Source organism: Haemaphysalis longicornis, unplaced genomic scaffold, assembly GCF_048455015.1.
Source record: "Haemaphysalis longicornis isolate Haplotype H1 unplaced genomic scaffold, Haemaphysalis longicornis Haplotype H1 scaffold_6, whole genome shotgun sequence".
Classification (NCBI taxonomy): domain Eukaryota; kingdom Metazoa; phylum Arthropoda; class Arachnida; order Ixodida; family Ixodidae; genus Haemaphysalis; species Haemaphysalis longicornis.
The window spans coordinates 149902368-149917261 of NW_027526407.1; the positions used below are offsets into that span (position 1 = coordinate 149902368).

The 14894-nt window shown below is 46.2% G+C and overlaps 1 protein-coding gene across 4 annotated transcripts in view; it reads left to right on the plus strand.

Moving 5' to 3' along the window:
• LOC144141196 (USP6 N-terminal-like protein) overlaps positions 1 to 14894 on the plus strand; it is a 118890-nt gene that overhangs the window by 91685 nt on the left and 12311 nt on the right. For 3 of the 4 annotated variants that reach the window (XM_077672755.1, XM_077672758.1, XM_077672756.1), the window contains one exon: positions 13614 to 14013. In XM_077672755.1, coding sequence (XP_077528881.1) covers positions 13614 to 13959 — 346 coding nt within the window. In that variant the 3' untranslated portion in view covers positions 13960 to 14013. Of the gene's footprint in view, positions 1 to 2553; positions 2704 to 13613; positions 14014 to 14894 lie in introns of those variants that run through there. The other variant, XM_077672759.1, reaches the window with a different exon arrangement.

The window sequence follows — 14894 nt, forward strand, 5'->3', positions numbered from 1 at the left end:
CATGCTCAGGCAATAAACACTAATAAACTCCAGCAAGCACAGCCAATAAACAGTAATAAAATAATGATGGATGCTCAGCCAATAGACACAATTTAAAGGAGCCATGCAGACACAACACAAGTTTGGTTCATTAGAAAGATTGCCCCGTTGGAATCGTACTGACACTACTTTTAACGCACCCTTCGCTCAAATAAGCTATAGTATAATGAGGGAAAAAGGGAACGGCCATGCAACCCACTAGCTCATATCCCGCAACAGAACCTATGATGTCATATGTAGCTATTGGCTGAGGCCTGCAAAAGCAAGCACAGATTAGGCAGGGCTTATAAGCTTGCCAAACGAACTATTTGCGCTGAAATGTAATGCCTGTTTGTTTTCCAGCAGTAAGAATGGCGGTGGGATAAACAGTGGAAGCTACGAAAATACACGTACACGAAGCAGTACCAGTGCGCACTGCTGTTGGTACTGGGTGCGCCATGCTTGTTTTAGCTGCACAGCAGTCCGCCACTTTGCAGTCGTCTTACACGACACTGGCCGATTCGCGTAAGCAACGTCGTCTTGCGTGATCCTGTTGGTCGAGCATACCCCATGTTTCACGAAACGATACTTTCTACAGCAACAAAGACAAGCCGGGTGAAAATACGGTCAAAAACAGAGAAACGGCAGACAACGGTTCGTGGATGAGTATGGTGGCGCCATCTGGGAGGACTGACGGTAACAACTTGCCCAGGCTGCAGAGCCTAATGGCGCACTGGAAGTTCGTTTGCATACACCCACTTGTGACTTGGTGGCAGACGTCGCGAAAACACGCGATTTCACAGGAGAATGGAAACTTTAGCTGAAATTGACTAATTTCTCAGTGGGTACGGCACCGTTTGGTGTCGAACAAACGCTGGAGGCACTATAAAACACGAAATCTTTTGAATAAGACAAATTTATTTTGTCTGCACGGCCCCTTGAAATGCACTTGGCTACGTGTGCCATGACAGCGCTCAGATACAGTCGAGGGCCTGATACGTTGTTTGCAGTGACTGCTTCGGCTTACCTAAAACAGATTGTTAGAGGAAGGAAGGAAACAAAACAGAAAATGCGACGTGAGAGAGCAAACACTAGGCACACGGTGTTCTGTGAAAGCCTGCCTTTGCAGCCTGCCATTTAGCTGTATATATAAGATGGTTTGATTCGTCCTTTTGCTCGAACAGAAGGGCGAGCGGATTCAGCATTTCTGTGCTACCGACCAGTTCAACTTGCACGCAAGGCTGACCATCATGGAGGAAATTTCTTGCGTAGTTTTTAAGCTCCTCACTGATAGTGACATCAATTGGTGTAGGATTGGATTGGATTGGATTGTCAGGTAGCTGCAGCACAGTGTGGGCATAGTAAAAGAAAGGTCTGGCGTGAAACGGGTGTGTTTTTTGGGAGATCTTTGTTTCGGTCGTACAATCGTACAAAACCATCAGAATTCGGGAGTCTCCCGGACAGATCGGGAAACCTGGCAGGTATGGCGTGCGACCTTGCTAACTCGGCCAACCTAGTGTTTCATATATCAGCTGTTTAACTATAGTCTAGTCGGGTGGTTCGTTTGCACTGAACCGCACGCACTGATGGCCCACTGGGTGATTGGGCACATGCGAAGCAGCGGTTTCACCCGAGCAAGTGATGAGGAAGGTGCAAATGGCAGGCCAGTGGCTGAAGGTCACTGCGACGCGATGAATGACCTTCAAAGGTGTACTGCGGAAGAGCTTTTGCTATAAAATGTTTCCATTTATCGGTGGCAACTGTGGCTTGTACATTTTCAGCGTTGCGTGCCTTATGAAAGCCACCCTTGCAGAAACATCTATGAAACCTTGTGCAGAGCATTTCGTTGCGCAAATCTAGCCACGTTTACATGAATGCGACAAGTAGCGCATCACATCACATCGCATCAATTTTCTAGCGCATCGCATCCATGTAAACGGGGCTAATGCGCTAGGAAAGCGCATCGCATTAATGCGCCAGACCGGGCTGGATTGAGACGCATAAGTCGACTTTCAAAGTGCATGTAAACGCAAGCGCATCACATTAGAAATTATGTCGACAAGAAAAGTAAGCCCTGCAAACGCAGCTTTGCATTTAAAAACGTCTAAATCGAGTGTAAGATGCCAGAAAATGCGAGTCGTGAAAAAAGAACAGAACCAGCCGTGCCGGGAGCTTTGGAAGCGCCAGAAACGCTGCTTTACCTTCGATGTGCGACACCGTATGGCGCCACCATCGCACCAGGGGTAATGCGCTACATGTATACGCTAGCGCATCGCATTACTCATGATGCGCTAGGAAATCTGACGCGCTGCTATCGCATTCTGTCGCATTCATGTAAACGCGGCTTCTGGTTCACATTGGAGCGTATTTGCTGTTACATTTTCAGCATAGGCCTATGCAACACTACGATAGAGGCACAACGGCTAATTTGTCAGCTCAACTTATGGTAACCAGATGCCAAGTAGGGTTCCAATTAGTGACATGCGTGGTTACTGTGTAAGCCATTAAGCCAGGAATAATTGCAATTCATTTCAGCTGGCCAACACGCTTTCCCAGTACTTGGCATCGGCACAGCAGCAACGCAGCCTGATCCAGTGGCCAGACTGTGGAGGCCACTCACCCTTTTATTTTGTTTTTAATTTCATCTTCCACTCAATAAACATTTTACTCGCCTGTTGCAAAGAATCTTGCAAGGATTACTACACGTATAATGAGTAAAAAAATACCTCGGAGCATTTAACTCTGCTTACATGCTTTGAAAGCGAAACCCTGGTGACATTTATTAGCAAGTTCTGTGCTGCAACCTTTTGCAGTCGAACCTTGTTATAGTATAGTAGTATCCGGATAGTACTAATATCCGATATTCATTGTAGCAGTAGAGCTAAAAATCTGTTCAAACCAATCGGTAACCTGGCTCCCGCAAATATCCGGGATAAGTGATAAAAGAACGCATCATTTTCATCTTCGAACCTACCATAAATAAGGTAGTGCTTATCTTTCCCCTTGCGGCATTTCAAGCTCAATGAACTAGAACATGAAATGGAAAATTACAACAGTACAAAGCTCATTTGACAAAACAGGCCTGCATCCTTATTTTTTCGAGAAAGGATGTGATCTTTGTCTGGTGGCTACTCAGCGCACTGAGCAGGATGAAGTTTTCCTCAGTGTCCACAAACAAGGGGGCCTTTTCTACTTATTTATTATTTATTTATTTATAACATACTGCGGACACTAGGTCCAAGCAGGGTGGGCGATACAAGTGAGCACAGTTCAACAGCAATACACCACTTTATGACAGCACATTTGTGGTGGCTAGGTCATTCCACTCACTGATAGTGCGTGGAAAAAAAGAAAACTTGAAAAGGTTAGTTCGTGCAAAGTAAGGAGTAAGCGCATGGGGTTGGCAGTGCCGGGTAACTCATGTTGTTAAGGGCGATAAAAATAGTGAAGGGTCGAGTGCTAATTTGTTACCTACGAGTAGGGAAAGAAAGTAAAGTCTGAATTGCTGTCTTCGAATTTTGAGTAAAGGTAGGTTGTTAATTTTCATTAGTTCGGAGAGAGAGAGAGAGAGAGAGAAAACATTTTATTGAGCATCTCCTTAGGTCAGAGGATACTCGTGGCCGCAGGCATGAGCCGAGCGGTGACGTCGGTAGCTCGGGTGACCAGGGTGGTTTGCACGCCTGGGTCCGGGCTACGCAGTGCCTCCTCCCACTGCTCCTCGGATGTGATTAGGGGAAAGCTATTTTGAGGGCAGGCCCACATTATGTGAGGTAGATTGGCTGGGGCGCCGCATAGGGGGCAGTCAGGTGTGGGGTATATTGACGGGTGAATGTGCGTTAGCCTTGCGGGGTTTGGGAAGGCGTTTGTTTGTAAGAGGCGCCAGATGTGTGCTTGCTCGTTAGTTAGGTTTTTTTCAGCCGGAGGGTAGACCCGGCGGCAGAGGCGGTAATGTTGCGTGATTTCATTGTAAGACACTAGTCTGTCCCTTGCAGATCTGGCTCCGTGGTTTGGATACAGGCTAGCTCCCGCCCGGATGGTGAGGCCTCGGGCCATTTCGTGAGCTGCCTCGTTTCCGTCGAAGCCAGAGTGCGCCGGTGTCCAGACCAGTTCTACGGGGGACAAGGGGGGATTTCGGTTCAAAATTTTGAGTGCTGCTTTGGAGATTAAGCCGGCAGCGAAATTTTGAATTGCGGTTTTAGAATCAGAGATTATTGTGGTTGGGGTGGGTTGCAGTGAAAGTGCTATGGCTATCGCCGCCTCTTCCGCTGTCTCAGGACTGAGGGTCTTGACAGTTGCGGTATCTAAAGGGGACCCTCCGGCGTTTACTGCGGCGATCGCGTAGGCCTCGTGGTGTCTATACTCAGCTGCATCAACATACACGACGTTGGGTTTGCTTTCAAATTTTGTCTGAAGAGCTCGAGCTCTTTTTTCCCTTCGCTCTACGTGGTGTAGGGGATGCATGTTTCTTGGGATTGGCCTAATGATCAGGTTTGCATGCGTGTCATGCAGTATCGGGAGTGCGCCAGTTTGTTTAGCAGGATGTTTGATACCTAAATTATGCAGGATGTGTACTCCTGTAGGGGTTTTGGATAATCGGCCATATTGATTTAACAAGTGGGCTTCAATAAGTTCTTCGGCTTTATTGTAAACTCCTAGTCCCTCGAGTCTGGCTGTGGAGGTGCACAGGGGCAGGTGCAATGCGGATTTATATATTTTTCTGATTAACTGGTTCACTTTGTTGAGTTCTGCAGTGCTTGGGTTTAGATATGGTAAAGAATAATTTATTCTACTGATGACAAATGCTTGTACCAGCCTGATCCTCTCATCTTCTTTTAAACCTTTGCATCTGTTTGAAATTCGGCGAATCAGACCGATTGTTTGGTTGATATGTCTCTCGATTGTCTGGAGGAATTTAGTGTTTACCCTGTTGTTCTGAATTTGGAGGCCCAGGATTTTTAATGATGAGACCTCTGGAATGCGATTGTCGTTAATGTGTATTTTAATGTCGGGGTGTTGCTGTTTACTTCGTTTAGGGGGGATTAGAAGGAGTTCAGACTTATTTGGTGAACATGATAATCCTGCCTTCTCTGCTTCTTCTATTACCACCTGTGAGGCCTTCTGGAGAGTCTCCTCTATGTATGCGTCACTACCACATCTCATCCACAGAGTGATATCGTCTGCATATAGACCCTTCAGATAGCCTAGACACGGCGGCAATCCTGGCACTAGATCTTGCCAAGGCTTTCGACAATGTCATTAGTTCGGAGGGTGAATCAGTTCGGGAAAATTTGTTATGTATAAACCGCACAGCTTTCCTTTGAATTCGTTCAAGGTTATCAATGGGGCTTTTCGATTTACCGTCCCGGACTCACCGCGGATAGCCCGCGGGTAGTCCGAGGATTCCCCGAAGCCATAGGGATACATGGGAAAATCGAATGCCGGACTGCTTCTCGGGGAGTCCGCGGCGAGTCCGAGACTGTAAATCGAAGAGCCCCAATGTTAACTTCTGTATACAGATCCAAAACAGTGCATGCGTATTCGAGCTTGGGTCTTATTAATGCTACGTAAGCTAAAAGTTTAACGCTAGGCAAGGCACTTTTAAGTTTGTGTTTTAGATAACAAAGCTTTCGGAAGGCAGAAGAGCAAACGTTGTTGATGTGAAGGTTCCAGGACAAGTTATTTGTTAGTGTCACGCCTAAATACTTATAGTTATTCACCTCTTCCAGCGGAAAAAACCCACTTTGTACACATGCTTGAGTGTTGTTTTTTTACGAGTGACAGGAAGATACACACAGCTTTTCTGATGGAGGCGAAAAGCAAAAACGCCCGTGTGTACGAGATTTCGGCGCACGTTAAAGATCCCCAGGTGGTCAAAATTAATCCGGAGCCCTCCACTACGGCGCGCCTCATCGCCTGCGTTGCGTCGGCGCGTTGAACCCTAAAATCAATCGGGAAGATACACACACTTGTTAGCATTAAGAATCATGCCCCATTCATCACACCATTTCAGAATGTTTCCTAGGCTATTGTTCAGGTCGTCTTGATCAGTTGCCGAATTAACATTTTTATACAAGATACAATCATCCACGAAGAGTCGAATCTGAACACCAGGGTTAACTACATCTACAATGTCATTGATATACAATAGAAAAAGCATGCGACCTAATACACTTCCCTGTGGTACTCCAGAAGTTTTGGACACCGGGAGTTTTTCCACGTAGCTTCTCGGCCTACTGGTTAAATATTTCTTTGTTATATCCGATAGTGCGCGTACCTCTCACAGTTTCGCTTTCGTTATGAGAGAATAACTGTCACTGCAATGAAACGTGGCCAACCAAAGTTTGTATTTAGTTCGCTATAGCCGATAATTTGCTATGTCAGTGTTCGTTAAAACGAGGTTCAACTGTATGTGCATCTCTTTGTTCAGTTTCATTCCTTTGTCTTTTGGCGGGAATTACTTCGACCGCCTTCTAGTGTACTAAACCATGTACGTGTCTATTTTCTTGCTTTCGTTTCTTTAGCTTACAGAGCGAACTATGGTAGCTAGCAGACTGGCACACACCACAGCTTCCCTCGAGTCTGGGTTCTGTGCGGCTGGTGTGCACCTGTCCTAATCACGTGACATCACAATCAGGTTTCATGTGGCAGGCATTATTGTTGTACACTTCCAATTCACAGTTTTGTGAGTCTTGTTAAAGCAGTCACATTAGCCCGTTGGAGCTCCTGATTTCAGGTCAATCCCCCGAATGTATATCGTGGATCCGGGTTCAAGAGCCCATTTTGGTAGCGTGGCTGGTGTTTCGTAAACATTGATCAGGAGACTGAAGCATGCTGATGGAGGTGAAAAATACATACCGTATTTTTGTGCGTATAACCCTCACCAAAAATGCGAAAATTTCAATGGCAAAGTAGGCAAGCAGATAATACGCTCGGTTTTTCCTTTAGTCCAGCTTCACGGCAATGTGCGTTGCACTGTGAAGGTGACGTTGTGTACAACAGTGAGGACTGCGGCCCAAGTGATAGCTCTAGCGGAAGCAGTGACACTGAGTGAATTGTGACTTTCGCCTTGCAGTCAGTGTATTCTACTTGCTGAATATACGCTTCTTCTGTCCGCATAGTATGTGATGTGTTGCTTGAGCAGTAGTTTTGGTGCAGCCTTTCCTGTATAAAATGTGCGGGCAATACGCGAGGATAACACGCCCGCTGATTATATGCAGGGGCGGGTTATACGCGCGAAAATACGGCACGAGTATTTACATGAGTATACAGGTTTGGATGCTGTGTCTCGAATTGAGTTGCCGAGCTAGCAACAGTTCGCAGTGCACCGCACCGCCTTTTTGTTCACAGCAATTCAATTCCAAAAGTCAGGTCCAATGGGGAACCCAAAATAGGCCCTGACCATGCCCAAAGCTCTACTACGGGACTATGAGGGCAAGAAGGCGTTGGCACCGTTCAAACGGGAAAACCTTTTGTCAAAACTTAGGGCACACCTAAGTGCTTGAGGTTTGTAGCTTGCCGATTACCCATTTCAACGTTCGGGCTGGGAATGTCGCCTCCTTCGTTACGCTGCTGTCGTCTTCCATTCAGAGAGTTCCACATGCAGGGCTGAGGCAAGGTAGACGATCAGTCTTCAATGACGCGTCTTCTCTCTTCAATAAAGAGTCGCAGGCCGATTCAAGCACTGGTGGTGAAAACACGGTACAGTTGAATCCCGCTACAACGAACAATTTCATTGAAGCGGAAACTCGTTGAAGTGAATCTGCCCCAACACACCACGGGGCAAGAAAAGTAGTTCCGTATATTATCAGCGTCAATGGCCACTTCAAGCAATGTTTAGAAAAAGGAGTGACGAACAGTTAGGTTGTGTTTGTTCCGATAACAAACGTACCCATGGTTATCTTTTTTTTTTACCTGCACATAAAGTGCGTTACGAGGGGGGAGGGGAATGCAGTCGCAAAACATATTGCTGTACAAGGCATATCTACCGAGCTGATTAGTTGCAGATTACTTGCTAGGCCGTCAAAAGCACCCCCCCCCCCCCCCCCCTCCGTCCCCCGCCCGGGTCTCGCTTGTGGCAAGAGTGGTGCTGTTATCTTATCCTCTGATTTGGCACAGTGGCAACTGACCTTGGCAGGCAAGCTGCTCGCGCTTGCATTTATCGCGGCCGTTTACTCGCAACTAAGAAAGGATGACGCGTATTCAAGACTAAACACACAAAAAAAAAAGGATTTTTGCTTTTGACTTGGAAGAGCTATAGAAGGAAAACTGCAATGACAGCTGCCCACAACACAACGGCGCCGCTCCAGCAGCAGAGCACACTCAGCGCGATTTCAACTGGATACGGATTGGCTGTAGCTGCGGCTTTTAGAACCGGGCCTGTGCCTCGTGTAAAGACAGCCAGCCACATTGTTATCACCATCAAACAATGGCGTCCATCTGCGAGTCTGTTTTTGTTTATGGATTGTGGTGTGGCTGTGCAGTGGACATCTTCGTTGAAACTAAGCACCCTGAATGTGTAAAAAGTTACAGATAGCCAACATTATGCATATTTTATTGTAAAATAAATGTTCAAACCCAAGTGAAGTGAAAATTTGGGAAAAGTGAAGTGAAAAAATAAGTGAAAATATTCGGTGAAGCGAAAGCAAGCCAGACAAATAGTTCGTTGTGGCGAGGACTTTGTTGCATTGACTTACGTGGCTTGCAGACGGGGAATTGGAAACATTCTGTTGAAGTGGAAATTTCGTTGAAGTGGAGTTCGTTGTGCTGGGGTTCGACTGTAATTAGCGTCGTCTCTTGTCAGCTTAGGTATGTCGGGTTGCCAACCTGGTCATGACAATATGTGCACCAAGATAGTAACAACAAGAACAACGGCTGCTCTTCTACTCTGGCAGTGTGCGTAGATGGTACAGTTTGTAGAGCACTAAACTGCTACTTTGGGGGCCCTGGTTCAAATCCCCTCAGATCACACACGTTCTTATTGACTTCCTACTGTGCCAGCCATTATGTTGATTGGACAGCCACAGCAACAACGGCGCTTCTTTCACAGAATGGGTTATTTCAGTCTTTTGCCATTACACGGAACTGAAAGCTGAAGATGACCATAACTTGTCATGCCATATTTGCTGCCAAATGAATATCCTTAATCATAGCAAAGAAATGTAAAAAGAAGTCACGTGGACAGCCTTATGTGCCACCTTTGCAAGAAAGTTGTATGTGCTAACAAACCAAAGCATCATCTTTCTATTGGAGAAGACTTCACGTGAAGTATTTGCAATTTGCCCGCAAACGTGCTTCAAAGAAGAAATCGGTTATTAAATGTATTAAATTTTAATACATTTAATACACCATGCGTCGTATGGTAGCTTCAACATGTATGTTCAGTAAGTTGCTGCAAATTTGCGACCACTAAACAAGCAGCTGTTGATTAGGAAAGCAGCCAATGAGAAATGGAATTTCCTTACCAAAGCATCGCATATTCATAAAATCATTTGGCCCCAGCGAACCATTTTTGCATACACTGAAAAGGAAAGTTGTAAAAATGTGCTTTAATGCATTCTCAATAGGTTCATATTTCATGATGATACAGCTTAGATTTTGCTGCTGTAGAAATAGGAGATAATTTCATCAGACAGCTTCATGTTGGACGAAACGCGTGAACAGGAAACTAGGCCGCGGATGGCAATCAGAAGAGTGTTTATTCAAACTTTGTGTGCAGTTCAAACTTTTCTTGTCTAGGCAGTTTCTGAAGGTATCGAGCTGCCTGCTATGTCGGCATTCAAGATGACACTTGAAACAAATTGCACAATTTGGTTATCAAGCCGTCTGGCACTCATTAACCCTTTGAAGGTCGGATTTTTTCGCCAGATGCGACCCCCCAGGGTCGATTTTTTTATTGCTGATTTAAATTATTCGGGTGAATCAATTTCGAGAAAAAAATTGTCATAATTTTTTTAGGGTGGCCATAAAGTGACAAAAAAATCATTTGTGTTATTACTTACATGTGGTTTATTCATGAGTAACAGAAGAAAAACCCTAAATAAAAACGAGAGAGTAACAAGCCGGCACCTTTTGAACGCATCGAAATCAAATAGACATCAGTTTCGCGGGTGCAAAAAGCGGGAAGCACCCGGAGGACGATATCAAAACCAGCCGCTGCGCCCGCACGCACGGCCGGATGCGCAAGCGGCCGCACCGCTCCTAAAAAGTACAAAAGAAAAAGGAGAAAAGAGCCTCACCAGTTTCGCAGGCGCCCTTGGTCAGTGACAGGCGCAAGAAGTGCGAGGTGCCCGGTGGGCGAAAGGGGCCTTAGGTGGGCGATACCCAGCACGCCCCCTCGTTACCGGATGCGCAAGCGATAGCCGGCGCGGCGCTGAAGTAAATCATTAAGAAATAAAAAGGAAGAGCCATCAGCGCAAGAAAATAATTTGACGTATTTCCGCAGTGTGGCAGCACATGCCAAGTGAGAGAAGTTGGCGAGAAAGGCGTGCTTTTTGAACATACGAGCAATGACGTACATTTACGTTATTGACCATTTTGAAGGTGTTTGCAGAGGACGTACATGTACGCCCGTGACCCTGAAAAGGTGAATGTATGTGGCAACTGGAAAATACTGCTGCGAGAACAGTTGTTTGAAAGCCCTCCAATGTCCAATGGCGTCGCACTATACATATTCTATAAAACCACATTAATTAGGCACATCAGCAATTTAACCTGTCTATTCGATGTGCCGGCTTCCTTGACCACAGCTGGAGTCAAAGGGACAGCCAATTGCTTTTTGTGCAGTACATGTCCTCTAGCTCACATGAAAGCCAGCATTTTGTATAGGGGGATAACCACAAAAATGTATAAATAAATTAGCAGAAGCAATTTTAATTTGTACTAAAGTGTCTGAAGTCTGACAGGGGATGCCAAATGGTATCTAAACGTGACACTACTGTTCGAATGCAAACAGCTTCAATGCAAACAGCTTCAAACAGTTTTGGTTTCAATGCATGGTTCTAAGACCCCATAAAAAAGAGGAAAAACTGCTCTTTATGATTGCTTTAGCTGGAGAAACGTTTTTAAACACCCCTTTTCATCTCGTGCAGCGTTGCCAGCATACCTAAAGCTGCTGGTAGATCTAAAAATTCCTCTTTTCAAACATTCTAAGGCACTATCAGGGAAACCATTTTGGTTTGAGGTGCTTCGAGTGATGTCCTCTTACTTGGGATAGAAGGCGTATTTTCCACAAACATCGGACGGCTCTCCATTTGAGCTGGCGTGGTGCTATCTAATCTTCCCAGCTGATCGAAGGCCAGACTGGCAGATGTGGGAGTGGTTTTTACGGCTTCTCCTGTGTACATTGTGAGCGGCGTCACTCGCGCTGGTGTTATAGTGTGCGATGACACGTGCTCTCAAGTTAAGCTTCAGCGAGGTCAGGATTAATAAAACTTGCTGCTGGACTAGTTGGTTCATGGTCATCACAAAGGAGGTTAGCGCTTCAAGAAACACGACACAGGACAGAAAACAGACTGGACGGGCGCTTCCTGTTTTAGCGACTGTCCTGTCCGTTTTTGTTGTGTTTCTTGAAGCACCAACCTCATTTGTGACAAGGTCAGGGTGTGCATCATTGAAGCTTCTTGTGATGGTAGGTGGAGCGACTTCCAAGGAAAGAAATCTGCAAAGTGTGATTGTGTTTCTGAATGTCACCGGAGTTCAGTAGGGCTGTATCACTTTCTTAGTGAGCACGAAGCAAACGGCACTTTTGTTTCTAGTAGTTTCGAATAGAAATGAACACGTAGCGAATTTCAGTGCGATGGCTGAAATTCACAACTTTTCAAGCACGGTTCAGTGGCGGTCCTGTCGAAAAATGAAAGGCTCGTTTAAAAAGGTATTGTGAAATTTTTTACCTCACCTGTCGGTCGCCATACCTGCTAGGTTTTTTATCACCCTCAGCAACTTCCCTTTGTGAAGCACACACGTGTGACCTTCGAACTGCGCACACGAAGGAGATAGGGCCATGTGAGCTAGTGCCTCAAATGAACACTTTTCTTGCGTGACCGTCTTGAATGGAAGGTTTCTTAACCTTCTTAATACAGTCGAACCCCGCTACAATGAACGCCGCTTCAACGAAATTTCCGCTTCAACGAAATATTTCCAATTCCCCGTCAGCCAGCCATAGAAGTCCATGCAACAAAGTCCTCGCCACAACGAACCATTTGTCAGGCTTGCTTTCGCTTCAACGAAATTTTCGATGATTTGGGCTGGGTTTGAACAATTATTTTACAATAAAATAAGCATAGCGCCAGCTATCTGTAACTTTTTATACATTCAGGACGCTTAGTTTCACCGAAAACATGCGCGGTGCGGCCACACCGCCACAAAAAAAAAAAAAAACTCATAGGCGGACGCCATTGTTTGATGGTGATAACGATGTGGCTGGCCGTCTTTACATGAGGCGCAGGCCCGGTTCGCCAAGCCGGAGCTACAGCCAATCCGTATCCAGTTGAAATCGCACAAATGTGCTCCGCTACTGGCGCGGCGCCGTCATGTATGCGTTGTGAGCAGCTGTCCTTGCCGTTTTCCTTCTACCATTCTTAATAGCCAAGAGCAAAAATCATGTTTGCGTGTTTGGTCTTGAAGCCAAGTCATCCTATCTTAGTCATGAGCGCGCAGTTGTGTTAAATGCAAGCGCGCGCGTCTAACCTGCCAAGGTCAGTAGCTGCCGCGCCGTGTCAGATGATAAGATAACGGCACTGCTCCTGCTACAAGTGAGAGGGGGGCTTCCGACGGCCTAGCAGCTATCTGCAAGTAATCAGCTCGGTGGACACGCCTTGTTGTACAGCAATACGTTTTGCGCCTGCATTTCTTCACCCCACTCCGCAACGCGTTCTTCGCGTGCAGTGAAAGAACAGATAACCGTTGGTATGTTTGTTATCCGAATAAACATGACGTTATTGCGCGTCACTCCTTTTTCTAAACATTGTATTATGCTGCCAATGATGCGGAAGCATACGGGGCTATTTTTCTGGCCTTTCCGTGGTGTGTTGCGGCAGATTTCGCCTCAACAAATTTTCGCTTCAACGAAATTTTTCGCACGTCCCGTCAATTTCGTTGTAGCGGGATTCGACTGTATACTTAATGTGACATTACATGTTCAGCTGCATCTTGCAGCCTGTGTTCTTGACTTCATTTAGATTTTGTTTAGAGTCCGGGCTTCAGCATGCAAAAAAGCGTGCTGTGACCTGTTTTGTGCAGTGATTGCACCCCACATTTGTGTCATGTTTCACAGAAAAGGAGGTACTTGTTAGGGCTGAATACTTTTAAATTTTCTAAATTTTTCGAAGCAAGTACCGAATAATGAATTATTCGATCAAATATACAAAGAAAAAGAAAAACTAACAGTTCCCCGGTTTGATCCCGGCCGCAGTGGCCACCTTCTCAGGCGGGGATGTAAAGTAAAAATGCAAGTGTGTGGAGCTTTTGGTGCATGTTAAAAATCCCCAGGTGATCAAAATTAATCTGCAGCCTTCCACTACGATGCACCTTGTAGCCCAGGTGCATCTTCGGCACATTCAAATCTTTTTTTTTTTTTCCTGTCTTGGCCACCCCACCAGGTCCGTGGTTGACGGGCCCATGGAAGGTAGCGGTGGGGAGGCTGTGCGCATCTACGTTCCCTACCATGGCAGCGGCAATGCCACCGGAGGCAGCCCCAGTGCAGGCCAAGTGCCACCCAGTGCGGTCCCAGTGGCAGCAGCGGCGGTGGCCAACGGCGACGTGACGCCCACTAACCCGGAGGACCCCAACAAGATCACCATCCACGTGGACTTGCACAGCTATGCGGGTAGTGGGGGAGTGGTGACGACTTGCTGCGACAGCAGCGGAGGCGACAGCGGCACCCTGAGGCAGCAACACTCGACGGGCAACTCCACCTTCCACCAGGTCACCACCACGGACCTCTGAGTGTGCCACTGGGGCTCCGCAGGGGGTCGAACTGGGCCCCTGACTTTTGTGTCGGTGAGTGGGAGAGCACAGGTCACCATTTGTGTAGTTTCATACTAATATGTCCCAGAGGTAAATCTCGTTCCAATGTCTTGGTGAGCTGCACTTTAGTGAGCATGCCATCATGTTCCAAGCAAGAACATTTCATTGCTGGCAAGGACAAGCTCAAAAGTTGGCTATGGCTGCAAAAAGAAACAATGTTATTGCAAAAGATTACTTAGTTGTTTGGTTAATAGAAAAGGGTTTTGTTTGTCAGGGGTTGTTTGGAAGCTTCTTGCAAGATGAAGAGAAAAATTGTTGCAATTTTTTGTTGATTTCGGCTTCAGGAGCGAAAAGAAGCCATGTGGCAAGCTAAGCCAAGTACAGTCGAATCCCGCTACAACGAAATTGACGGGACGTGCAAAAAATTTCGTTGAAGCGAAAATTCGTTGAGGCAAAATCTACCCCAACACAGCACGGAAGGGCAAGAAAAATGGCCCCACATATTTCCACATCATTGGCAGCATAATACAATGTTTAGAAAAAGGAGTGACTCGCAGTAACGTCCTGTTTATTAAGATAACAAACATACCAGTGACTATCTATCTTTTTACCAGCACACAAAGAGCACGATACCGAGGAGGAGGGGAGAGGTAAAGAAATGCAGGCGCAATGCGTATTGCTGCACAACAAGGCGTTTCCACCGAGCTGATTACTTGCAGATAGCTGCTAGGCGGTTGGAAGCCCCCATCTCGCAGGAACACGCCGTTATCTTATCCTCGGACTAGGCACCCCAGCAACTGACCTTGGCAGGAAAGCCGTGCGCGTGTGCATTTAAGGCAACCGCGCACTCGTGACTAAGATAAGATAGGATGACCGGGTTCAAGACTAAACACGAAAACATTTTTTTTGCTTTT